Source organism: Pinus tabuliformis, chromosome J (genome assembly GCF_031772625.1).
Source record: "Pinus tabuliformis cultivar Carrire ecotype Pingquan chromosome J, CPIR1, whole genome shotgun sequence".
Taxonomy (NCBI): domain Eukaryota; kingdom Viridiplantae; phylum Streptophyta; class Pinopsida; order Pinales; family Pinaceae; genus Pinus; species Pinus tabuliformis.
Window position 1 is genome coordinate 1331424745 of NC_142295.1, and position 26389 is coordinate 1331451133.

The 26389-nt window shown below is 38.9% G+C and overlaps 1 protein-coding gene across 1 annotated transcript in view; it reads left to right on the forward strand.

Annotated features, from left to right (window-relative positions):
- Nucleotides 1-24912, forward strand: part of LOC149232256 (calcium-transporting ATPase, endoplasmic reticulum-type-like) — a 64935-nt gene extending 40023 nt beyond the window's left edge. Inside the window, exon 4 of the mRNA XM_089381863.1 lies at nucleotides 24853-24912. Coding sequence (XP_089237989.1) covers nucleotides 24853-24912 — 60 coding nt within the window. The remainder of the gene's footprint in view (nucleotides 1-24852) is intronic.
- Nucleotides 24913-26389: the final 1477 nt, after the last annotated feature.

Below are 26389 nucleotides of genomic sequence, written 5' to 3' on the forward strand. Positions count from 1 at the left end.
TTCATTGCTTTTGCATTGTACTCCTTGGGTTCCTCATCCATCCTGCTATCAGCAATCATTGATTTCCATATTTCAATGCCTTGAGTCTGTAGGAAGTTCCTCATTCTTGCTTCCCATATATTAAAGTTCCTATTAAGCCTTGGAGTCTCCTCAAATTGATTGTCTTCTATTTTAGTAGTAGAGGGAGACATATCCTTAGGAGGATTGGAGACTTTCTTCCTTGACCTCGCCATTTGTGTTCTAAAGGTCAACCTTCAAGCTGTTAAGCTTTGAATGAAGGTACCTGCTTTGATACCAATTGTTGGAAATACTGGGGGGGGTGAATCAATATTTCTTTTTCTGACTATTGTTTAAACAATTAAACAATTTATATTCAGAACACAAGATGAACAACAATAATAAATGTTTTTATTAATATAATCTTTGCAGTAAAATAGATACAATATATAAGTGGTTGCAATCAGTCACCAAGCTCCAACTCGGACTTTGGTGAGGTTCCAACCTCCAGAGAACCAACTCTATTTTTCCAAGGCACTAATCTTGGACTTAGGAGTACCAACTCCCAAGGAATTCAATCCTTCCATTTCCTGAGACACCAGCCCTAAGGACTCCAATCATTCCTACTTATGAGGCACCATCCCTAAGGACTCCTATCCTTCCTACTTTTGAGGCATCAACCCCAAGGACTCCTATCCTTCCTACTTCTGAGGCATCAACCCCAAGGACTCTAATCCTTCTTACTTCTGAGGCACTAGCCCCAAGGATTCCTATCCTTCTTTCTTCTGAGATACCAGCCCCAAGGACTCCAATCCTACTTACTTCTGAGGCACTAGCCTCAAGGATTCTGACCCAATCTTGTTAAGGTTCATTTGATAATAATGTTATGCTCTCATAACTCTTCTTTACTAAGTTCTATCTGATTATAGCTTCACTGTAGTCTCCAAGCTACAACATCAATGACAACCAGTATTCTTATGAAGAATTCTTCACAACTCTGCACACTGCCCACACATAGTCTCTAATAGCCTTCATGCTCTCTGATGATGTCTTCACACAACTTTAGTCAGTCTACTGTTAGTTGCACTAATCTTTGCATAAAGAACAACTTCCTGTTCAAGCTTATGTTCTCTGTTGGCACCTTCTCCCCTTCGACTGTCTACTGTCCTATTGGCCCTTCGGCCCTCTTTCTGTTCTGCGGGATCCTCACGCTGTCTCTGTCTCTTCCAACTTATTTTCCACAGTGTTCTAACTTTCAACAACATTCACAGCTAATTGTCCTTTGCTTTCTGTCTATTATTCATTTCTCATGCCTCTATCTGTCAGTTTCCTCTCTTCGTTGGCCCTTTAGCTTCCTGAATGCTCGTTGTCATTTCCTCTATGCTCGCTTGCTTCTTCAGCTTTCCGGATTACAGTTTCCTCTGTCTATTTGTGCTCACAGGACATGTTGATTCAATGGTGAGGACTAAATCATGCATAGAGAAGACATATTCAAAAACTTGTAACAACGCTCTCCTTTTTTAATGATGGCAGGCATACACAGAGTCAACATAGGTTAATAGACAGCCATGTCCCAATCGCAATCACTATCACCATGATTCACCCCATTTAACTAACGTTCAGCCTCCTGAACCATTGGAACAGTTATAATAAGCCTTTCGGCCTAAAACACCCTGCACAAGCCAAATATTTAGTTACACAGGGAATATGAGAAAAACCAATCAAAAGACTAAGGGGCAGACTTCAAGCAATACTAAACCTACATCTAAACTATATCGGGTTCGCAGCTTAAATCGCAATCGGCGATTCATGACTCCCAGGGGTCCTTTATATATCGCACCTATGACTCCGCTGATGGCCGATGGCCGATCCTCCACTGCTCCGATGGACTAGATGTGATATGGTATTAAACCATAGTTAATATGCCCATCTAGTCCACAGCATATCGCAATCGGTGCTTCCAATGTGACAAGGCTTTACGGCTTGCGATATGCGACGGATGTGATCATAGATTAACTTATATTGCAATGTTGTGATGGGTCCACATATATATGTATCACTATTGGCGATCACAAAGGGGTCGCTTAACACTGTATGACTTTCTCTCCCTAAGTCCCGATGCGATATTGTATGCCGGACCCGATATGACTCAACACTCCCATGTATAAGGTTTCAAGTCCACTTTCTGCCTCCGATAGTGTAAAGGCATATATACGTGAGTTTTGGCCTTCGATAGTGTATTTGTCAGGGATTCATAGTTTTGGCCGCCTATACTGTTAAGCCTATATATATATATATATATATATATATATATATAGGTTTTCTCCTCAGATAATGCATTTGACTATTTATATATATATTCTCCACTCCTTTAACCCTACATGTATATATTGCTCGATGTTTCCTTTAACCCTGTATATATATATATATATATATATATATATATATATATATATATATATATATATGCTCCTTTAATGGCTCTTCTTGCTTCCTCTGATGGCTATTTGCATCCTATGTTTGCTCCAATGGCTATTTGCGTTCCTCTGTTTGCTCTGATAGCTGTCTGCATCCTTTGTTTGCTTTGTCTGCTCCTCTTCTTTGGCATTTATATGGCATATATATATGATCTGTTCTGCTCGCTCTGTTTGGTTCTGTAGCTCTGAGAACTCAGTTTTGGCATATAGATATATATAGATATATATATATATATATATGGCTCCTCCTATAGCTCCTCTTGCTCCAATGTGGCTCCTCTGGCTTGGCAGTGTCTTTTAAATACCTCCTTGCATATATGAACACCTCTCTTTCTCCGATGTCTTGTACTATGCTTTGATATGCCTCCTTTGGTAACTCTTCCTGCTTATGGCTTGGCTATCATAATGGCCTTGCTCTTGTCTCTTCATGGATCTGCTCTGCTTCCCCTTGGTTTCATATCATCATCTAGTATCTAAAATATTTCCATATTGACATCAATGACAACCTAGATCAACATGAGCCAAAACTAGAATAGTACCTGTGTCCATCACCTCTCCTATCTAGAGTATCCAAAGACCTACCATCTCTGATCATGTCATCTCTATATGACCTATACTCACCATGAGACCTAATGCCATATGCCTCATTAGTTTTGTCCTCCTGCTCATGGTTGATCCAAAGGGGTCCCTGTCACTGCAATTCTGACAAACCCTAAAGTATAACCGCATTTACCTTTTCTTGTTTCTCCTGTGCCTGTATGATTTTGTCATTGTCTGCCTTACAACTCCTTATTTCTACCTTTAAGCTTCTCAGTGTGTCTGCCAAATCAAAAGAGTGACCGACACCATGTTGCTCATCTGATCCATAGGGAGAGTTTCGGTAACTGTAGTCTACCATCTTGCTAGTCATCTTTGATATTGTTCCTGCAAGGTGTATCATGTCAGCTAAACCAAATCACAAAAAACCAACATACCTTAGCATAATTCGGGGAGGATACCTCATCTACAAGATCAACAAATCAATGTAATACATGTATAACATAATCATGGTAGCATATAGAAATATAACACATAAGAATATAAGCATATAACCATAATTCTAACTAGAGTCCAATCATAAATACATGACCATATCAACTACACATACCCTAACCTCATGCATGACAACAACCACCACATCACTATACACTTGACCACATGTGAATACTAACGTGCATAACACTCCATAATAAACCATACACTCATGGCGACACACTCCACAACGACACCATCAACTTCCCATAGTGACCTCACTGTAGTCATGATCAACTCCATGCAAATGCAACAAGCACATGGTCTTACAACACAAGAAACACATATGAAACCAACATGAATGCATGACTAACACACAACGCATCCAGTCTGAGGGGTGAACCATGCTTTGAAACCACTCTGTAATGACCTCCTCTCACATCTACCCAAGTAACTGTCTAACTAGAGTAAACATGTGATGAAAAGTTACTATGATATGGTTCAACCTCCTAAGTGACCTTAAGTAAGTGGAACCGATGGAAACACACCATACCAGAGCTTCTGCACCTGCTACATGACTCCTAGAATGCATCCCAGTCATCCCCCTGACTAGACCCTGGGTCCCACTAATCTTTTAGACAACTAAACCCCTAGACGCTCCCTTGATATGGACAAGGATGTGTTTAGAAACCTCCAAATGCATGCACAACATGGGTATGCATGCGTCTGGGGACTTCTCTCCTCAGATCTGTGCTTGTGACTCTGGGATTTGTGCCACTTTTCAAGCCTAGAATCCAAGTCACTGCCTAGAAACCCCCATAGCTTTCAAAATCAATAAATTACATGATGAAAAGACTTACAAATCAAAAACTGACTCTGGGACTAGGCTTGACCATTCCCAACTAAGACTGACATTCTGTCAAACAATTAGCATCAATGCAATCCACAAGAAATGAATACAAGACAAAGCATAAATGACTTATAACTCATATGAGACTTGACAAGAAGGATCACCACCCTCTTGCTTTAACTGTTTTGACATCAATTAGGTCTTGCATGCATTATCCTTTCAGTTACAAGTAAATACATGAAATAACCATGACAATAGCCAATCATACAACCATGATTATAACGAACATTAAACCATGTAAATAGCAATGAGATAACGACCATTAAAGCCACATATTAACAAGTACAAAAGCAAGAGAAATTAGCTTTTAACATAGGAAAAGTTGACCAGGTTTGGGACTTCCACGTACCACTCAACTGTAGACATGGCTGAACCAAATATTTCTTTCAACCAGTCACCTTCATGCCATATTCCAAGCATGAATGTGGGATCTCATGGATAAACCAATCCAAAAACAACCAAGGGAATCTAGAGGTTAAACCAATTCCACCCTCATCAAACCATGATCTCACCAAAACCAAGCATCGAGATCACATAACCAAACTGAGCTAGGAGTGCCTCCAGACTCCACCACTATCCTTGAGGAATTTTCCATATCCTTGTCTCTCAAGCTTTACCACAATCCACACCAAATCACTAGGCCCTAAACCAAGACACCATTCTCTCAGGCTTTACCAAAATCCACACCGGATCACTAGGCCCTAAACCGAGACTCCACCCTCAGGCTTTAACGTGTATCCCGCTAAAACTGATCAATGGATTCCTAGGCCTTTGGGGTTTTTCCTGAGACCACCTCCACCCTAGATTCTGCAACCATCCAGAAATTCCAAAGCTCAAAACCGAGAAAACAATCCTATCACACCATGGCTATCCAAAAAAATTCAAGGCTAGGCTAAAAACCATTGTCATAAGCTAGTAAAACCATGCCATCGACAACAAGAGAACCATATACCAACATGCAAAGCCATGCATGTCGAAACGAATTAGGAAATCACACATGCAATATGCTACCTGCAAGTATTCCTACTGAAGTTTCTTGATCCTTCTCTTCCTTGCTCAATCTTTGCTTTCCTTCCTTTTCCTTGTCCTTCCTTTGCTTTCTTTTCCCTTCGTTGCTCCAAAGCTAGAATGCTCCAAGAAAACTCTAAGTGTCCAAGAGTGAGAGAGAGAGAGATAATGAGAGATCTCCAAAACTAAATTGGCAAAGGGTTACAAACTAGTCCTTAGAAGCCTTTTTATCAATTAGGCCTCTATTTTCTTCATTTTCCATTATTTTCCTTCAATTTCCTCCTCACATGCAACTTGTGACCTTTTACCTTCCTTTTCACCTATTTTCCTTTATTTACATAAATAAATGTGCCAAAAATACCTTTTTGCCTTTTTAAATTCCTTAGTCATTGCCTTTGCCAATTTCCTTTAGCCATAAACACGCCTAATGATGCCCACTAGGATATTTTTCCCAACATCCAGCTTGGAATACTTTTTTTTCCCCTGGGAAAAATCGTAATTTTCTATTATAAATGGAAAATTACATGTTGTAAAAGTAGACAACATATGGTGTATGCGTGGCCATAGCCATCAAAATATATAGGTCTATACATAAGTACCCGCTAATGGTATGCCTTCAGGTTCAGTAAATCTTTATACAAAAATTCAAAATGTTGCTTTGCAAAAGTTTCTGATGTATATTAGGATCATAGAAACTGTGTAATTAGGGCATGTCTGCCCTTTGTTGTATCTAGTCTATGTAGGGCCTGTGATAAAACTAGAAGATCTCTTCCTCCCTCTATTCTTGGATCAACCATTGACCCCTTGGTTGATTCACTGCCTCCTTGGAAAGTTGATTCGCAGCCTAGTTGTGCTCCCTATATATGTGGAGACAAGTAATTTATTCAAATTGTGATTTTAAATGCAATGCATCATCCAAAATGTTCTTGAGAGAATGTACATGACATTCAAATTTTCAATTGAACCAATTAATGACGATCTTAGAGTCCCCAAAAATTTGAATATGCCTACATTTTTGTGCCAATGTAAAGTATAATAAGTGTCGAAGTGAGATGAGCTCAGCGAAATTGTTTGTGCTTGCACCTAGCCCCATGCGGATTCAAAAAGAGCGATTTCCTGATAGATGGAGAATTATACCCCCCCCCCCCCCCCCCCCCAACACCCCTGGTCTTGTGCAGATCCGTCGAAGTATGCCCATGGGTGGTCATGGTTGATGGCTTTGGGAGTTATAGTGCGAACAAGAGGGGATTGTTCATCATTGGGTATTTCATAGAAATTATTGTTGATCCTAGTGATTACCAAAGTCCACCGAATATGTAGATCGTTAAAGATGATGTTGTTCTGACTTAACAAAATATGCCAACATATAATGAGGGGAAGGTTATGATTTTTCATGTTGGGGGGAATTTTCCACTAGTTGTTCCATGCCTCCTTGATGTTGCGTCCATCCCAACACTGGGGTATGTCCAAGGAGGAGATGACTTGCTCCCAAATGTGTTGAGTGGTTTTGTAGAACATGAAGAGATGATAATTCGATTCCTCATCCTATTGACAAATGATGCACCAAGTCAGATCGAAGTGTGATATTTTCATCAAGTTGATGCCTATAGTAGTTTTATTCATGATGATATTCCACACAAAAAGTCAAGATCGTGGTGGTGCCTTGAGTTTCCAGAGTGCTTTCCACCACCCCTCCAGAATAGGGGGCTTATGTGCAGCATGTATAATGGGATATCCTACCTTGGGAGAGTAGACTCCATGAGCTACAGGGGCCCATATGAGATCATCGTTGCCATTAGATATTCAGACATGTGATTCAGATAACACATTTATATAGTTCCCCCAATCCTGAATCCACTGTTCTGGAATGCCTAGTGTAGCTACATATTTCTAGGCTTGTAGAAAAATAGTAGTGTTTTTTTGATCTGCAATATGTGTAATCGAGAATATACCCCTACCATTTAGGAATGCAGTAAGTTCCAGAGGGAGTCGATATAGGTTGTCACATCCTGTCCATGGATCAGTCCCAATGCAGACTGTTGTTCCATCGTTAATTCGCTAGGTGAGGCCATTCCTGATGGTAGGGAGGGTTTGTAATACGACCCTCCAGATGACAGAGATGCCCTGTTTGTTCCAAGCTGGAAGGCGAACCCAATCCATGAGGTTATGGGGCCAAATGTATTTATTGATGACCACATCTGTCCACAGACTTTTGGACTTTAGGAGAAGCCATCCCAATTTGGCAGCCAATGCATGTGCAAATGCAGGAAGATATTTGAGACCCCATCCTCCCCATTTCTTGGGTAATGCAATGCAACTCCATCTCACCCAAGCATATGGCTTCCCCTCCTTGTGTCCATTCCAAAGAAATTTGCAACATATTTTTTGTATTCTCGAAAGTATACCTTGAGGAATCCAAGCTAGGGACATCCAATAAACCGGTGTGGCTTCCAATACTGATTTGATAAGCATCAACCTCCCTGCTCTGGATAAGAATTGGTGGTTCCAATTAAGCAACCTTTTTTCCACCTTAGTCATCAACGAGGTCTAGTCAGCTATTTTTTATCCATGGGAGTTTATGTGAAACCCCAAATATTTAAGTTTGTCATCCAATTGAAAACTTTGGAAGGGAAACTTCTGATAAGCATGTCTAGATTCCTGAGGAGAGCAAGCCGAGAAGGTGATGGTAGACTTTGTTCTATTGGTTTCCATCCCAGTAGCCGTACAAAAAAGTTGCATTACATCATAGAGAGTATTAAAGTCTCAGATGCCTCCACTGAGAAAGATAAGCACATCATCAACGAAAGGAAGATGGGATAAAATACATTGATCAGTGATCTTGAGCCCCAGTAGTCACCCAACTATTCTTTCCTGTAGGATCAGCCCGCTTAGTCCTTCCATGACAAGTAGGAAAAGTAATGGGGATAGTGGACAACCTTGTCTGAGGCCCCTCTCAACATGGAAGAAATTGGAGGCCGATCCATTTATAATTACACTAAAGGAGACAGTGGAAATGCAGCACATAATCCATCGGATGAAAGGGATGGGGAATCCAAGGTGTGTGAGAAGCATCCTAAGATAGAGCTAGCTAACTCGATCAAAAGCCTTTGATAGATCAATTTTTGAGAATGGATCCTTTTAGATGCTTCAATTTGATAGAATGGAGATATTCCTGTGATGTGCCAATGGCCTCATGGATCTGTCGATTGTGGAGGAAAGAAAATTGTTCAGAAGAAATGTTGTCCGAGAGAATGGGCTTGATACAGTTGGCTATGATTTTGGCTATAATCTTGTATAAGTAGTTGCAAAGGGAGATGGGTCGGAAATCATTGAAGGATTGGGGGGAATCCACCTTAGGGATGAGGGCAATGAAGGTGGTATTGATGGCCTCATATATGCACCCAGTAATCCTGCATTCCTCTACAACCTTGAGTAGATCCATGCCTAAGGTCTCAAAAAAGGCTAGATAGAATTCTACAGACCATCCATCAGGGCCTGGGCTTTTATCCTTCTTGAACCATTTCAGGGTGCTCTCCAATTCCCCCATAGTTATAGGTTTGGTGAGATCTTCAGATATATCAGGGTCAACAAACCAAGGGAAATGTCCAACAATACAAATTATTTATGCGAGGGAAGAGCCTTGAAGAGTTGCTGAAAGTGTGAATTTCCCAAATGTGCCAGCTGATGAAACGTTTGAGCATATTGTCCATGATCATTAGGAATTTTCCAAATGGTGTTACAGGTTTGCCTTCCTTTCACATAATTGTAGAAGAATTTAGTATTTCCATCCCCTACCTTAGCCAGATGGCTCTGCTTCTAAGTCTCCAAGCATCCTCTTGTTCCTGTAGAATCTTGGACCTCTGGGCCTCCAGCCCAGTGAGGGTAGATTTTTCTTCCACTGAGATGAATCCTTGACCTTGGTCATCCATAAGATTAGCAAGCTAGTGCTCAATAGCATAGAGAGTCTGATCGTCTCTAGAACGTTTAGCTTTGACCCACTGAATGGAGAGAACTTTAAGTTCCATGAGGTTTTGACAAAAACCTTCAGCCAAGTTGCACCCTTGTGAAGGAGGGTGGTCTCTCCAAAATTCGGTGACTAATTTGTGATATTCAAGGTCCTGTAACCAGGTCGAGTTGAAATTGAAGGGTGCTCTAGGCTTTAGGGATGGACCAGCTAGTTCTAGATAGATGGGGGAGTGATCAGAGATACCCCCAGATCCAACCCATTAACGAAAATTAGTGAGGGTGCAAATCCTCTTTGATGAGAAATCGATCCAATCTCCTACCCAGAGCAGCATCACCAATTCTCCTATTATGCCATGTCGGTTGCTTTTTGTTCATGGGGATGTCAATCAGATGATGTTGTTCTAGTAGATGTTCCATATAATCTGATAGTGGATCCAGCTGTGTATGATGTCCCCAAGATTCCTCATGACCAATAGTGAAATTGAGGTCACCTCCCAAAATTAGATTATTAGAATTCATCAGGGAGAGTTGCAAGAGGTGGTTCCAGAACTCCACCCTATTGTGATATGGTGCGTAGACATTGATAATACGAAAGTTCAAACCCAACTCTGAGGAGAAGATATCCATTCCTAGGATACAGGGTCCCCCCATACAGAAATAGGGTTGATGGATTAAGTATTAATGCCTAGTGAAATACCTCAAGATCTCCCATTGAAATCTAGTGCATGAAAGCACCAACTAGGCTTCATAGAGTGAAGAATCTAGGCAACCTATTCTACCTTCCTTAGAGTTTCTTGTAAGAAAATAATATTAGATGGCTCTGTATCCAGTAGCCTCTCGAGAGCTAGTTTTTTAGCAAGGTTAGCTAACCCTCTACATTTGAAGGACAACCACTTCATGGATGGTCTGGATTAAGGGTGTTCTTTTCTCTAAGAACCCTATCAATTGTGGTTTGTCTGCCAAGGGCCACATCAACCTCGGTAAGAAGGATAGATCTTGAAATCCTGGAAGGGTGCCCTTAGGAGGGTTTGGTTTCAACAGGGAGGGAAGAGAGACCTAATCTAGATGGTTCAAGAGGGATGGTTACCCAGGAGCAGAGATTATATGGATGTGAATGTTGAGAAGTGGAGGAGGGCTTAGGTGATATGATGGGGCCAACCCCAGTAATAGAGGGTTGGGTAGTGGAGAAGATAGAAGAAGGAAGATCAAGAAGGAAAGTGAGAGGGGATGTGGACAAGCAAGGAATGGACAAATATGCCACATGTATTTGTTGTGTAATGCATGAAAAAGAAACAGAGGTACATAGAGGAGGAAAAGTACCCATGGAGAGAGAAGTCATCATAGTAGTCCGAGATCTCATCATGGGTGGGGATATTGGTTGTATAGAGACAAAATAAGTTGGCAGAGAAGTGTCCCCATCCATAGCCATCGGACTAGCAGGGCGAGAAGGTTGTTCTTCCACTAGAGGATCTTCAGATTGTGGATTCTTAGTTCCTTTTTCTGATGAACAAGTTGCCGAAGAAATGAGGGGACACTCCTTATATATGTGCTCGACCTTGTGACACCTTCTACACCTAAAGGGGACCCCCTCGTAGTCTAGGGTTTGTTTGCGAGTGAAATGTTTCCAATGCAGAGTAATATTTTCCTCGAATCCTTCTTTGGTTTCCAGGTGAACCAAAATACGGGCCATGGATTTGTTGCCAGAAGATGTATAAGTCTTATCATGATCCAAATAGGTACCCAGTGTGTTGTCGATGAGAATAAAGATGTCCTCTGACCAAAAATGTAGAGGCAACCCTGGAAGATGAACCCAAATCAGTCCAGCACCCAACTGCTCCCATTTTGTATCGAATAGGAGGCTCCATTGTTTTAGAAGCATATGGGCCATTTTGATATGCTAGTAGAGGGAGAGTATCCAGTCCGTGTATTCTTCTCGATGGAAACTGAAGGAAAACCATCCTCAAGATAGAATGGTGATCGATAGAAGTTCCTTGAGTAAAGTGCCCCAAATCTCTAAGGTCCAGAGGCGAAGCCTCTTATCCGAGTATGTTCTTCCCCTCACATGCCCCACCAGAACCATATTTGCAGTGTCCACTACTTCGCCCATAGTAATACCTTCCCCAAATCTGAGATTGATGTCCTTGCTCATGGCCTTGACACACTTACTCTTCTTGGCCTTACTAGTCCATGGAGCTGTCGGATGGTCCCGAAAGGGGTCCCGATTGCCTTGTGAGTACGCCTATGGAGAAAGGGAGGAATTTCGAGGGTTAACAACCGGAATATTGAAGCTGCCAGAGGGAATAGGGAAACTCCCCTGAAAACAGGCAGGGTTAGGCTTGTTCTCTAGTGTGGAGTAGTGGGTAGAGGATATCCCCGATTGTGACAACCCTAAAGAAGTGGGAGCGTCGTACGATGCGAGGTGAAGGGAGGTCTCAGGTAGAATGGAGTGAAATGTAGGGGAGGATGCAATGCATGCGGCTAAAATATTCAGTGTAGCAGGAGAGAGTGGAGGGAATTAAAGCTCGGGTGAAGCAGCGGGGGCAGTCGAAGCCAACAGGTAGGGCATGGATGGTCCACAAGGCTTAGTGAGAGACGGTGGATCAGTCCGTGAGAGAGACAATGTGCAATGAGGACCAGAATTTGACACAGTATGAGGGAGCATCCAAATCGGCTCGTAGGGATTTGGGTCGGCGGAATAATCGACAACATCTAACTCCATTCCGACAACTGCAAACAGAATCGATGATGCAGGTAATGGTCAGAGAAAGGGTAGGGTGTGAGCCTACAAGCCGTCACAGTGAGCTTCTCATTGCAGGAAGATGGTGATAGAACGACGGTGACATCAGAACGTTAGATGGTTTGTTACCCTAGGCCCTGAGGTGCTTCAGTGCGGAGTGCCATTTTTTCCGAACAAAGATCTTCTCCGCATTCCTTGGAATACATGTCCCTTACCTGTGGTCTTATTTTTCCTTTATTAACTTTTATTACATGAAATTTTAACTAGGGGTTGTTACACATATAATGGAAAATATGGATGGTGTTATTCTCTCCCTAAAAGTGTTTCTAGGAGCCTCTACATGTTCCTCAACATCTCTCAATGTCTCCTCAACCCATCTTGGCCTACTCTTGAAGGAACCTCTCACTCCTCCTCTTGATCATAATATTGTGTCCCTCCTATTGGTGTTGCTAGTCCCTCCTCAACCTTCAAAGCCTCTCAATCTCAATCCTTTTCCATTGCTAGACCTATCTCATGTGACCTTCTAAAGGTCGTACCCTTCTCAAATATGACATCCCAATGAACTACTATCTTCCTCTTCCTTGGAATTTAGACCCTGTAGGCATTTGAGATCTCACTCTATCCAACAAAAATCCCTCTCTCAAATGATGGATCTAACTTAATCCTCTTCTTTGATGCAATGTGGACATACACTAGGCTACTGAAGATGTTAAGATGGCTCACCTCCGGTCTCACTCTTGTAAATGCCTCCTTAAAGTCTCGTCCACCATTGCTTTGAGAGGACTCATGTTACGTAGGCACATTGTTGTGTTATAATTCTTCCCCCACAAGAACATATGAGAGTCCTGATAAGGATCATTGCCTTTGGTGCTCCAACTATGGTCATTTTCTTCTCTCTGCCACTTATTTCTGTTGCAGATGTAGGACACTATGAATTTTTCTTAATTCCTACCACCTTACAAAAAACCTTGAACTCATTAGAGGTATACTCGCCCCCATTATCTGATCCCTGGATTTTAATATTCTTCCTTTTTTAATTCTCCACAAGAGCTTTAAACTCTTGGAATCGATTGAAAACCTCATCCTTGGTCTTTAGGAAGTAAATCCATGTCCTCCTACAATAGTCATCTATGAAGGTCACAAAATAGTTGCACCTAGAGATAAACTTCACTGACATAGGACCACAAATATCATAATGCACCAAATCCAACACTCCCTTAGACTTGGTCTCATTGTTAGGAAACACATATTTGGCATGCTTTGCAAGCATACATCCTCTACACACACCATCCCGCTCCACAATGAACTCTGGAAAGCTACTGACCATCTCCCATAATAGTGGTAGATCCCTGTACTGTAGATACCCCATCCTCCTATGCTAAATCTCACTTTGGTTGTCACTGTCATATACAATGATCTTCACTGGTTGTCCTCTCAACAGATACAAATTGCTTTCTCTGCTACCTATCACTCGCCTCATGTTAGGATCGGCTCCTTTTGACTTGACAGATAACTTACCTCTCGTGAAACTAGCCTTAAGTCCTTTATCCTCCATAGCCAAAATGGAGAGCAAGTTCTTCTCCAACCTACGTACATACAATACATCCTTCACATCCATAAGACTCCCAGAGTCTAGTTGGAATTGTATGTTGCTAATACCCTCCACTGCATACCTAGCATTATCACGAAGCTCCACATTAAGATCATGGTGCTCCTTGACCATACAAGTGAAGAGTTCATGAGATCCTGTTATATGAAAATAAGCTCAACTGTCCAAAAACCATACACCACGTGTCATGGTGCTTGAAATACATGATACCAATGAAAACTCCTTCTCGAATTTCTCAGCTAACTCATCCATTTTCATAGATTCAATTTTTGATGTCTTCTCTTTGCCTTTCTTCTTGTTGGGACACTATCCAACATAATGACTATACTTGTGACATGCAGAGCACTTGTTTATGGTCATGTCCTTGTTTTTCTTTCCCTGTGAAGATCCTCTTCCACTCTAGTTCTGCTTGGAGTTACTCGTGCTCTTCTTTGCTTTCCCAACAAGAGAAAGTTCCTCATATCTACCTCCATATCTAACTTGTCTACTAGATATCAAACTCTTCCATATCTTCGTTTGGGCGAAGTCATTCCACAACTTGGTCCAATTAGGAAGCTTGTATTGATCCAGCATACCTATTACAAAGGTATTCCAATGCTTGGTACAACCACTTAGGTCTATCTTGACAAGTTCACCCTCATCCACAACTTCCCCAATAGCTAACAATTCATTACGAACCTACTGGATTCTTGTGAAGTAGGAGGCTACAATTTCATATTTGTTCATTCTTATGTTTTTGAATTTCTCTCTTAGCACCATCTTCCTATTTTGGTTGTTACTTTGGTACAGGTTCATCAACGTTGACTGCATTTGGCGGGATGTATGTTTTCATGATATGTGAGGGATTACGTAATCCTTCACAACATCCTATATGATCCCTCTAGCCTTCACATCTTTAGATTGTGTTTGATTGCTTGTGTGGGATCAAAAGGAACTTGGATCTCTTTTTTTGAAAGTTCCCATAGGCTATCTTCTATCAGAAAAATCATTGTCCTCTCCTTCCATGGATTGAAGTTTGAATCTCCCTCTAACTTGTCTTAAAATTGCAAATTAGATCATGTCATTTCACCAGATCAATTTCAACAACAAAACCCTTGTTGCAAAATAAAAATTCTGCTACAAAATAAAAACAAAAAATGTTGTTTGAAACCCCTATCCACTAATCATCCTTCATAGACCTTTGCTCAACGCTTTGATACCATGTTAACTTTCCAAGTGCCAGTTTCATATTTAATGTCTCATGTAGTTATTTTAAACTCAAAAATTATTCTACCCAGTAAATGTTTTTTTGGAAGTAACTAAAATTTGAAACTACAAACAAAAAATTCTTTGGCACTTCAACTTAGCAAATAACAATGGAAAATAATTCAAAAAATAACCCAAAAAAATCAAAGAAAACAAAAAAAATTAAACCTCTGCCTTCTCATCATTTAAGTTATCAGAGAAACTATGGGCTCCCTAACTAGAGAAAATGGCCCTCAGAATTTACAAGGAAATTACAATAAAGCATGAGATAAACTCTTCTAGAAAAATCAACAACCCACTCGGCCTCCTCAAGCCCATTCACATCCATAAAAAATCATCGGCTATCTCAATTTTTCATATCCTTGCTAATTTATTTAGCTAATGAAAATTCTCTTATTGTCTTTTTCCTTCTTCTTCAACCCCTACGGATCTCTCACAAAAAATCTGCAATATTACTCTTGCAAATTATTTAGAAAATCTCTTTATGAATTTCTCTCTCACTTGTGTTGTGTCTTCATCCTCTCCCTTAGGGTGATTTTATAATTCTCCTTATGCCAAATCCATAATCTCCAAAGTGATTGAGGACTAGGATTAAATCCTAGATTTCTTCAATCAACGATGGAGATTAGATCTAAGTCACTTAAATAATTAATTATTTATCCTAAAAAACACATTAACCCAAAGTCAACATTAATTTAATAATTAATCAATGCACTTTTTCTAAAGTTAAAACTTAGGAAGGAGATCATATCAGTTGCTCATCTTGAACAACCACCTAAAGAGGACTTCAGTTCCGCGTGCTAAGGCAACAAGCCTACGTGAAAGGCCTTCCGATGTTACAAAATTTAACACTCCTAAACCAACTACAACTACCAGAGAGGTCACCCCCGCCCTATCTTAGAGTCATAAGCTTGCCTCTAAATCAAAAGCCACACCAAACACTTCTCAATCTAACAAGACATCGATAAGTACCCTTACTCTACAACCCATGGAATGCAATATCATAGAAGACATGAAGAAAACAAAAACTAGTGTTTCCATTTTTGATATCTACACTTACCAACAAAGAGATATACTCCTAAATACATTCAATTCTATTCTTGACTTACAACAAAAAAAACTACTACTCTAGAGAATAAGTACAAACCATGGAGAAAAAACATGAAGATAAAACAACACCTAAAGCTATCATTAATACAACTAGTATAGGCACGCACTACAATTTGTAGACACCTCCTGTTTTGCTAACATTTAAAATCTACAATTATTACAATGTGCATGATTTCTTGGTACATTTAGGAGAATATTCCAATGTAATTCCTTATTTTATTTGCTAGAGAATTAATGTCATTCCTTTCAAATGCACAATCATGACCATTAAGTTAGATAGACCTAATGTGAAAGTTATGGGTGAATCTAGGGTTTGTTAAGTTGTTGAAATTGTAGTGGTTGTTATTCTTGAAGCATATGGCTTACTGTTAACTAGAGGTTGGTCACAAATTTTGAAGGGATATTTTACTACTAATTGGTACCATTTGCAGTTACCTTACAAGGGATGAACAAATCAAATAAGGGTTCACAGTGAAGCCCCCTTGAAACACATTATCACAGAGTTGGAAGGTCAGAATGAATTGATCAAATTTTCTCATTCTGTATTGGGAAATTATTTTTTGGAAATTGAGTATGGATTTTATACAACTCAAAAATCACCCATGCATCTAGATACATAGTTGGAACACCTTAATTTCACTTAAATTTATGCAAATGATTGTACATTAGTAGAAGTAGCTAGTACTAGTTCCACTAACTTAGATGTTGACACTGCTCTAGGTCACATGGGGCCAGAGCAAATTGTACCTTAATAGATCCGCTTAAAGAAAATACTCTAATCTCCTTATAGAAAATAGAATTCGAATGCATTTCCAATTATAATTCAAATACATCAACAACATTACTGAATATGAGACCTTGGTTCAAGGTTTGAAAAAAAGGATTGATATCAAGGTAAAATGCTTGAAGGTTTTTGGGGATTTAGAAATCAACATTAGATAGGAAAATAACTCTATACACTGTCTATCTGCACATTTGAAAGATTACCAACAAGATGCATAGAAGTTAATAGAAAACTTTAGAGAATTTAACATTATTTTATTCCTCATTCAAATAATGTGCGATAGACACTGGCTAATGCAACATCAAGGTTTTCCTTGTTAAATAATGGTTTTTCTATTGAATTGTTTTTCATATGTTTAATGTTAATAATATTATGAACTGGAGGGTGTTCAATGATGACTAATTCTCCTATATTTAATAACTGCTTTGTGAACTTATGGTAGCTTCTTCTTATTTTTTATTAGATTATTTATATCAAACAATTATCAAGATCATAAACCATGAAGATCATAAAAGACAATGGACACAAAATATAGGCTCCAAGCTAGGGCAAAACCCCTCCAAAGGGGAAAACCCAGAAATCATTTCTTCTCTTCTTCTAGAATCAAATGAAATGAGAAATCCAAGACCAAGTCCACTCACAAGCCCCAAGTTATCCCCCCTTCCAAGCCATTTGAACAAGTCAAAGTCTCCACAAGCCAACGATAGTCAAACCCTTCGAAAATTGGTTAAACTTCATATTTCGGTCCCTGCAACAAAATTTTAGCTTCCTGCAACAAACTTGCAATTTTCGGCCCTCCTACAACTCTGAAATTTCACACGTGTGGGAGTTTTTAGGGAAAATTTCCCTCTTTTGACCTTGCTTTCTATCTCCTTGACTCAAACTTCCTTTCCTTTCTCACTAGTTTCCCTTCTTCTTTCAAGAAATCGAACTTTCTTGTTGTGTATGCCAAATGAGGTTGAGCTGGTCTTATATATACACATCTAAGCAGGTTGAATTACCCCAAACAAGTCGACTTGGTCTTGTAGGGACAAAAATGACATTTTGACTCAAAATATTTTTTTCTTTACACTTTCTTTTCAAAGTCCAAATGGGACTTGATTTCAAGACTTATGAAAAATACTATTTTGACTTGATAAACCCTAGAAGCATAAAGAACATGCTTGAACTAGAAGACAAATCAACTTGAGCATGAAACCCATGCTTAAAATAATAATTCTTTTTCTTCTTTTTATAAAAATATACAATGTCATAAGTACAAAGGTAATTATGAAGACTAAATCTAGTTACATTTTCCAACACTTCCTCTTAACTAGGGAGGTATTCATAATTACATAATCAGTATAAGGATTCTCTCAATCTGAAATATTCTCATAAGAAGAGTCAGATTGATAAGCCATCTTTTAGCATCATCAGAATAACCAACATTGTCAACATAACAAGGCCTTGACTAACAAGCTCTATCTCTCCACTAGATCAAAGCATAATGTTAGGAGGATTTACATGAGATACCACACTACTCTCAAGGCATATACCCCATTTGGATGTTCACCGGGTATGTCATTATAGGACTATTCTTATCTTGGATTCTTAATCCTCAAATAATATCGGTCCTCTTCCACAACTCTTGTCTTGGATACCATGTTCAATCCTCAAAGAGTGTTGTTCCACATGATTACTTCCTTTCTTGGATTTCCCAATCCTCAAGGAGTACCAATCCTATATGGTTATCTAATCCTCCATTTTCTATTCTCCCTCCATGGCCTTCACTAGACATATGATTGTTAGTCTTGGCCTATTGCATGACACATGAAGAAGAGAATACAATGTCCATCATCAATCCCTCCAACTAGAGAGGAGATCATTGTTCCCTCTTGATCAAGGAATAGATCCTTACTCCTCAAACATTAAGGAGATTACTTACTCCCTCTTAAGCATAGAGGATATTTCTCACTTCCTTTTAACTAGGAAGACATAACCACAAGCTCTTTAGCCTGTCTCAAATTTTATTAATACATCAACTACTAGTTCTTGCATGGATATCTTCAAGTAGTTGCATGGATCCTACTTTCCTTCGCATCTCATCATCTTGAGCTCTTACCTTTCAAAAAATTATGGAGCCAAACTCTTTCTTCAATCTGTGATAAGGTTCAGGCGATCAATCTTTCATATCACTTTCCTCTAGTAATTATCAACAAAGGCATTATATTGAGCCAATCAAAGTAGAGCTAGTAAAAGCTCTCTAATCATGAAAGTGGTCTTCATTGTCATCAAAACATAAACATGAGGTTATCTTTTTGTATTTCTACTTTTCAATCCTAAGATGATGTATACATCTTGGCTATATAATCCTCCAAGGATTACCAAAGCCATCCACTTAATCCATATATTCATTGAATTGAGTTCAAAACAAACAATTGTAGATACACTTGCCTCAACTGCCATTATGAATTTCTGCAACATTCTTCTAGGTAGAAAAACCATATACCAACCAAATAACCAATACCAAAACATCAATAACATAATTACCTCATCATGATGGCCTTTTGTCAAGATATCAAATTTTGGTTACTTGTTTCCTTTGAGATCAATATCCTTTCACATGGTCTTATCTTCATATTTCACAAAAAATCCTTCTCCATGCTTTCAATTTTCAATCAAAGTGCCCATGGAATGAACTAATCAACAAGCTACAATATCTTCTTCCTTGGAGTTGTCATTGTCAACTCTCTTTCTTTCTTTAGGAGACCATATTTGATGTTGATCAATATCATCATGTCTAAGTCATGTTATCTTATGGAAGATTCTTGATCTTTAGCCATTCCAAAGCATACCAAACTCCTTTCAGGCATCTAGTAACCACATGGAAGACCTTTCATGGTCATGTTACCAATCACATTCTTACTACCAACTCTTTCTACAAGATTCTCGTAGACATGGATACTACCTTCTAGATAAGAGTTACTAAATATATGCATACAATTTTTCTAGTCATCCTTTCTTTGAATGAGCTTGCTGTTGGAAATACTGAGAGGGGGGGGGGGGGAATCAATATTCCTTAGCAATTAGCACTTTTAAATCTTTTTAGAGGATTAGTTAATCTTCAATCATTATTAATGTTTATGCAGTGATAACAGTGAATAAAATAACATAGTAGACACAATAATTTTAGGTGGAAAACCCCCTCCGGGTCAAAAACCACCAAATGATTTTCTGATAAATTGTTTAATCTTCAGCCCCAACTGAAATGAAAGCAACAGCTTCCAAGAATTCTAGAAAAGGATTCTTCTCCAACTCCCACTGGAAGGACGCTCCAACGCCCTGGTTTCTTCATTAGTCAATTGAATGGATGCCCCAAGATCCTACACCAACCTACCACCCTGAAGTGTTCACAGGCTCCAACATGTAGGCGACTTCATGCACCAACCTAGCACCTCCCTACCACCCTATAATGACTGAAATGAGACGAGAGTGTGGATTTTGGTAACAAGGAAAACGATCCACAATACAATATGATTTGCAACGATTTTGACCGAACACCCAATCAAACTATGACCTGCAACCAAACCATGACATCATCCCAACAGAGACTCATATACGTCCCAATAATGCCTTTTCAACTCTAGGCAGATTGATTCTTTTACAATAATGACTCTTCTAATGATGACACTTTTACAACTTTACAATGATGACTCCTGGCCTTGACACTTCTTCACAGTATACAGATGGTTGTCATGTCTTCAAAGGATGTCCTACTGAAATGCTTCCTTTGATTTGATACTTCTACTCTTGAATTCTTACTTGAAGTTGTACTTGAATCTTCTTCTACCTGCATGCAAAATTTTCCCAGCGAAACCAATCCCAAAACAAAACAAAATACCCTTCAACTTACCTCTGCCTACAAAACACATGTAAGTGCATAATAATGAATAAATACAAATTAAAATTACAATGTGTACCTAAAGTGTGCTTGTCACTTTTGTTGTTGACTTGTTGCAGCAGTAGACAAAGACTCCCACTCTTGATATACGCCTGGACTCTATGCAAGACTATATCCAAAATTAACCTAAAGATATATACAATAAAAACTGATGAAAGTACAACAACAGAGACCATTCTATCAACTATGACAAGACAAGTAACATGAACTTACAACATCATATAGATTTAGCAAACTTGGTGTAGCATCAAATGTGTAGTATCAAGAATAGGACATCCGAAATGTGGTATCAAAACTAACTGTGACATATAAAGACATAGAGATATAACTGAGACATTGTATATACTTACGTTGTCCTGCAAAAACATATGTCAAAGATGATATTCAAAATTCAAATGCAAACACTAATCATAGATGCCTCGCTGTAGGAGACTTACCCTTGATTGTTGATGTGTGGTCCTTAATGCAATGATCCTTGAATGCATGCTTTTTCTTGCATTCTAGGAGCTCGATATTGAACATGTTGTATCTATGTAATTTCGGATCTCTAGGGTTTGAAATTTCATCCTGTGGTAGCCCTCTGAGTCCTCTTTCCAACTCCACATGTCTAATCAAGATTGGATTCTTCAAGAAAGAGTTATGCCCGATCTCCTATGATGACTTGATTATCGACTAGTTTAGTAGAGCGAACTTATATGAAGTGCCACGTGTCACTGATGCGACTTTCGGCCTTGAAAATGCTACTCAACAAACTACAGTTCATCCTCTTTCTGTGACTATTTACGAAATTTGAATCCAATGCTCAAAGAGAAAGTTATGATGATTTTCCCAACATCACCTGTTTGACATGGAATTCAGGAGCCTGCAAAAACCTTAACTTCCTTAGATCATATCTCTGAAAATATAGCGAACCAGGATCTGAAATTCGGTCACGAGGTTCATTAAGATTTCGAATCAAATGGGTTTTAATTTCAGCTTCTGAAGCTTCACAGAAAAAAAAAAGAGTTATAGCGAAAATTCGACGATGACCTATTTGAAGCCACAAAATCCTTATTAGAGGAGGATATGAGGGTCATTGTTTATATGAATGTCTTGAGTTGAGAGGTTCCTCAAACAAGTGAACGTTGGAGGGATTTAGGATCAATTTTTTATTATTAATTATTGACTATTCAATGACCACAACAAATTATAAGTGCCATGCCACAACCCCATAGGGTTTTAGCCCACTAACTAGCGTCACTAACTTCAAACATGAATATCTCTCAAACTGTGAGGAATTACTTGGCATGCCATATATCAACGGAAACATCTCAACGAGTAGAATCCATCTAGAAGATCCTTGACTCATAATAGAGTAAGTTGTCAAGTCAAAATTCCCATACAAGATCAAGGTAGCCCCTAAGGCTGCTTGGGTTGACATCAATGACAACCACCGATCAACACTTGCTTCTATTCTTATTGAAGATAAGATTCCCTTCATAAGAGGAGAAATACCTCAATTCTACTTTTCAAACTGCAACTTGACCATTATCATCCCTTCATCCTTCAAGATTATTTTTTCCATATTAAATGGAATATATATCAGTCATGGTTCATTTTCTTTAGCTATGTGAGCTCCACTCCTTTCCTTCCTTTTGTTGTTTTTCTTGTTTGGACAATCCCTCTTAAAATGTCCATATTCATTGCATCCATAACATTGTATCTTGGACATATATTGTTTTCCTTTGGAATTTCCAAAATTTCCTTTCTTCTTCTTGGATTTTACAACAAAGGCTTGAGACTTTTCATTTGATTCGATGTCATCCTTTGCCTTCAATCTTGTTTCTTCCAAGATACATTGAGCCCATAGTTCATCAAAGGGAGTAGTATCTTTTCTTGAGTAGACACTAGTTGCAAAACTACTCCATTTAGGTGGAAAAACATTTAGTACACAAGTAGTCATCTTTGAATCAAAGATGACTTCCCAAGCCCTTGCAACTGGTCCCTCAATTGTGAGATCTTCATAAGATATGTGGCCATATCTTCATTCTTTGATATCCTTGTTTTATATAGTTGATTCCTCAAGGATATTTTTTGACTTGAGGTACTTATAGAGTATAATTTTACCAACTTATCATAGATAGCTTTAGATGTATTCAAATCAACAACAAAGGGAATGAGATGATCCTTTATAGATTCAATAAGAATCCTTTGTGCCCTCACTTCTCCCTTCTTGTATTTTGCTAATCCTTGAGTCTTCTCATTTTCTAGTTGAATAATTTCACTAAGAACATAATCCATGACTTCATTTTGTATGAGCACCAAATCAATCATTTTCTTCCATGCTAGAAAGTTTGTTTATCCTCTGAGCTTATTGTTTTCCTTGCAAAATGAGGTCATTTGATTTATAGATTGAGACATGGAGGATAATATGGTACTTACTAGTCAAAAGGTTGTCTTTCTAGATGATGCATTCAACTATCTTGAAGCTTTTAAGATCCTTCAAGAAACTTCAAAAATGTCCTTTAATTGCAAAGAACCTTCAAGAGAGAGAAAGATAGATGTTCTTCTTCAAGATGATGGAGTGCGCTAGAGAGCCTTGAATGAGAGCTTATAGATCCCCTTCCTTATGCCCTTCCTTGTGTCTTTAGCAAATGATTTCTTTTGATAAGCAATCTCCTCTTATGCCAACAAGAATGATCTTCAAGCTACCTACTCTTCACCTTAGCTCTGATACCATGTTGGAGAATCTAGTATGGCAACTATCTAAATAATTCTCCTATCCTTAATAACTACTTGTGAACTTATGCTAGCTTCTTATTTTCTATTAGATTCTTTTCATCAAACAATTATCAAGATCATAAACCATGATGATCATAAAAGACAATGGACACAAAATATAGACTCCAAGCCAGGGAAAAACCCCTCCAAAGGGGAAAACCCAGAAAAAAATTATTCTCTTCTTATATAATCAAATCAAATGAGAAATCCAAGACCCAAATGCCAAGACCAAGTCCACTCACAAGCCCCAAGTCAACCCTCCTTCCAAGCATTTCCAACAAGTCAAAGTCTCCACAAGTCAACGATAGTCAAACCCTTCCAAAACTGGTCAAACTTTAGATTTCGATTCTTGCAATAAAATTTCGGCCTCCTGCAACAAACCTGCAATTTTTGGCCCTCCTGCAACTTTGAAATTTTGCACGTGTGGGAGTTTCTAGGGCATATTTCCTTCTCTTTTGACCTTGCTTTCTCTCTCCTTGACTCGGACTTCCTTGTCTTTCTCGCTGGTTTCCCTTCTTCTTTCAAGAGATCGAACTTGTTTGTTGTGTATGCCAAATGAGATCGAGATGCTCTTATATATTCACATCTAAGGAGGCCGAATTACCCCAAATATGGCCGACTTGGTCTTGTGGGACAAAAATGACATTTTGACTTAAAATAAAATTTTCTTTACACTTTGTTTTCAAAGTCCAAATGGGACTTGATTTCAAGACTTATGACAAATACTTTTGACTTGATAAACCTTAGAAGCATGAAGAACATGCTTGATCTAGAAGACAAATCAATTTGAGCATGAAACCCATTTTTAAAATAATAATTCTTTTTCTTCTTTTTACAAAAATATACAATGTCATACGTACAAAGGTAATTATGAAGACAGAATCTAGTTACATTTTCCAACACTCACCAATGCTTGCACCTTTCAAGATGTTATTGATGATGACGAACATGAAAAAGCTATATAGAAGTGCAAAAATGAAATATATAACTTCAGAAGTAACCATGTTACAAGAAGGGTGCTAACTATGGAAAAGCTTGCATATCTTGGGTAACCAACTTGCTTGATGCTTTTTGATACCCCTTAGAGATTTAGCAGTTTATTGCTCATTAGGGTAGGGACTTTCATAAGTTCATTTTATTTAGATAGAGCATGATATGCTAGGAACAAGGTGATGGCTAATGAGAGGGGTAGACCTTGAGCTGGGGTTTTGTCCACATACCTTTAATTGTTCCATCCATCTTTTGCAAATTACATTTTCTTTGATTTGTGGCTATATCTGCTTTTGTCTTTCTTTCAGCCGCATCAACTTCTTCCAGGCCCTTACTCAAGGATTAAGATAAAAGAGTGTCAGTACTAGTGACAAAGGACAATCAACCCAAAGAATGGAAGTGGATTCAAGGGACTAATGGAACGTGATAAGTATGAATTAACTTGGGCACGCTACTTCAATCAGTCCCTCCTATTTGTGCCCGTCCTGGACATGTAGGGAAGAAGAGGCCTCAGGGGAGGCTACACTAGACTAGGGGCAAAGGGATAACCTCCCAAGTGAAGCATGGGAACAAGGATACAATCAAGAGCATTCAATCATCCAGCTCAACCTGTGATTCATATTATAGTGCCCTTAACATAAATGAAAGCACATGATAACTTAAATGGTTAATGTACCTTATAAATTATAATAGATGACCCGCCTTCCCTCAAAAGGTATGCTAGGTGGGAGTTAGCATTGACCGGACATACGTGGAGAGCTCTGAGACATAGGTATATGTGGATCATCATAGGGTGCTGTCAAGCTGATCAATTCGAAGAAAAAAATTGTCCAGAGGGTTACCCAGTTGGGTAGGTAATAGGAACAAGTGGGGACGAGAACACAATGATTTACATGATTGAAGCCATGGATATCACAAAACAAGAACCGACATGTAACATCTCTAGGCTTGATGAAACAACAAGTTGTCACTCCTTCCTCTAGCCTATGTTTTTTAAAGCAATTTGTATCTTATGAGTATTTTTCAGGATCTATAGCAGCAGATATATTCTGAAAATTTTGTCAAATGACAATAGTAAATTATGTATAATCCTTTGGACAGACTTGCTTAGTGTGAATCAAACAGATATTATATATGTGTTTTCAGTGCTGCCAGTTCTACTGCAGCCATTTTGGTAATATACTTTTCCAGTTCATGTTAAAAAAAAATTAAACTCAATGGTTGTGGGCACATCGTGAAAACCACACCCCTTTACTCTGAGGAAAACCTTCTGCCAGAAAATGCCTCCAGGCTAGGCAGTGGTTGCCTTTTGATGTTGAATCATTGAGTTTTATCTATCAGGCCAAGATCAATGCTATTACCAAATGGTGTAAGTTTAAATAGTTGAAGAGAAGCATTGTTGAATGTTGTGTGATAACTTATAGCATGCTCAACTAGTACTCATCACGCTTCCAGGTGCTTAGGGGTGTGCGCTAGATATCAGTGCCAATAATATGCTGGAAGTGCACTAAGGTTGGCACCAACTGTTCACTGGAAGCCTGTTAAAAGATAAGCAGCAACCATTCACTAGAAGCATGCTAATGATAGCGATGACTGTCTGCTTGAGCCTTGAAGCACACTAAAGATAAGTGCCAACTGTGTTGCACTGGCTGAGTAGCACTCAAGGTATGCACATTATCAATGCTGAACAGGTGGGTAAGGGCTGCAATATCATCATCAAGGAACCTTTCAATACTCCTGGTTGCATTTGAAGTGCTGACCTTTGTATGCACAAACTACTAAAGGCATTTCAGTAAAATTCAGAATGAAGGCAAATTCAAAAATACACTAGCTTCAGATATATAA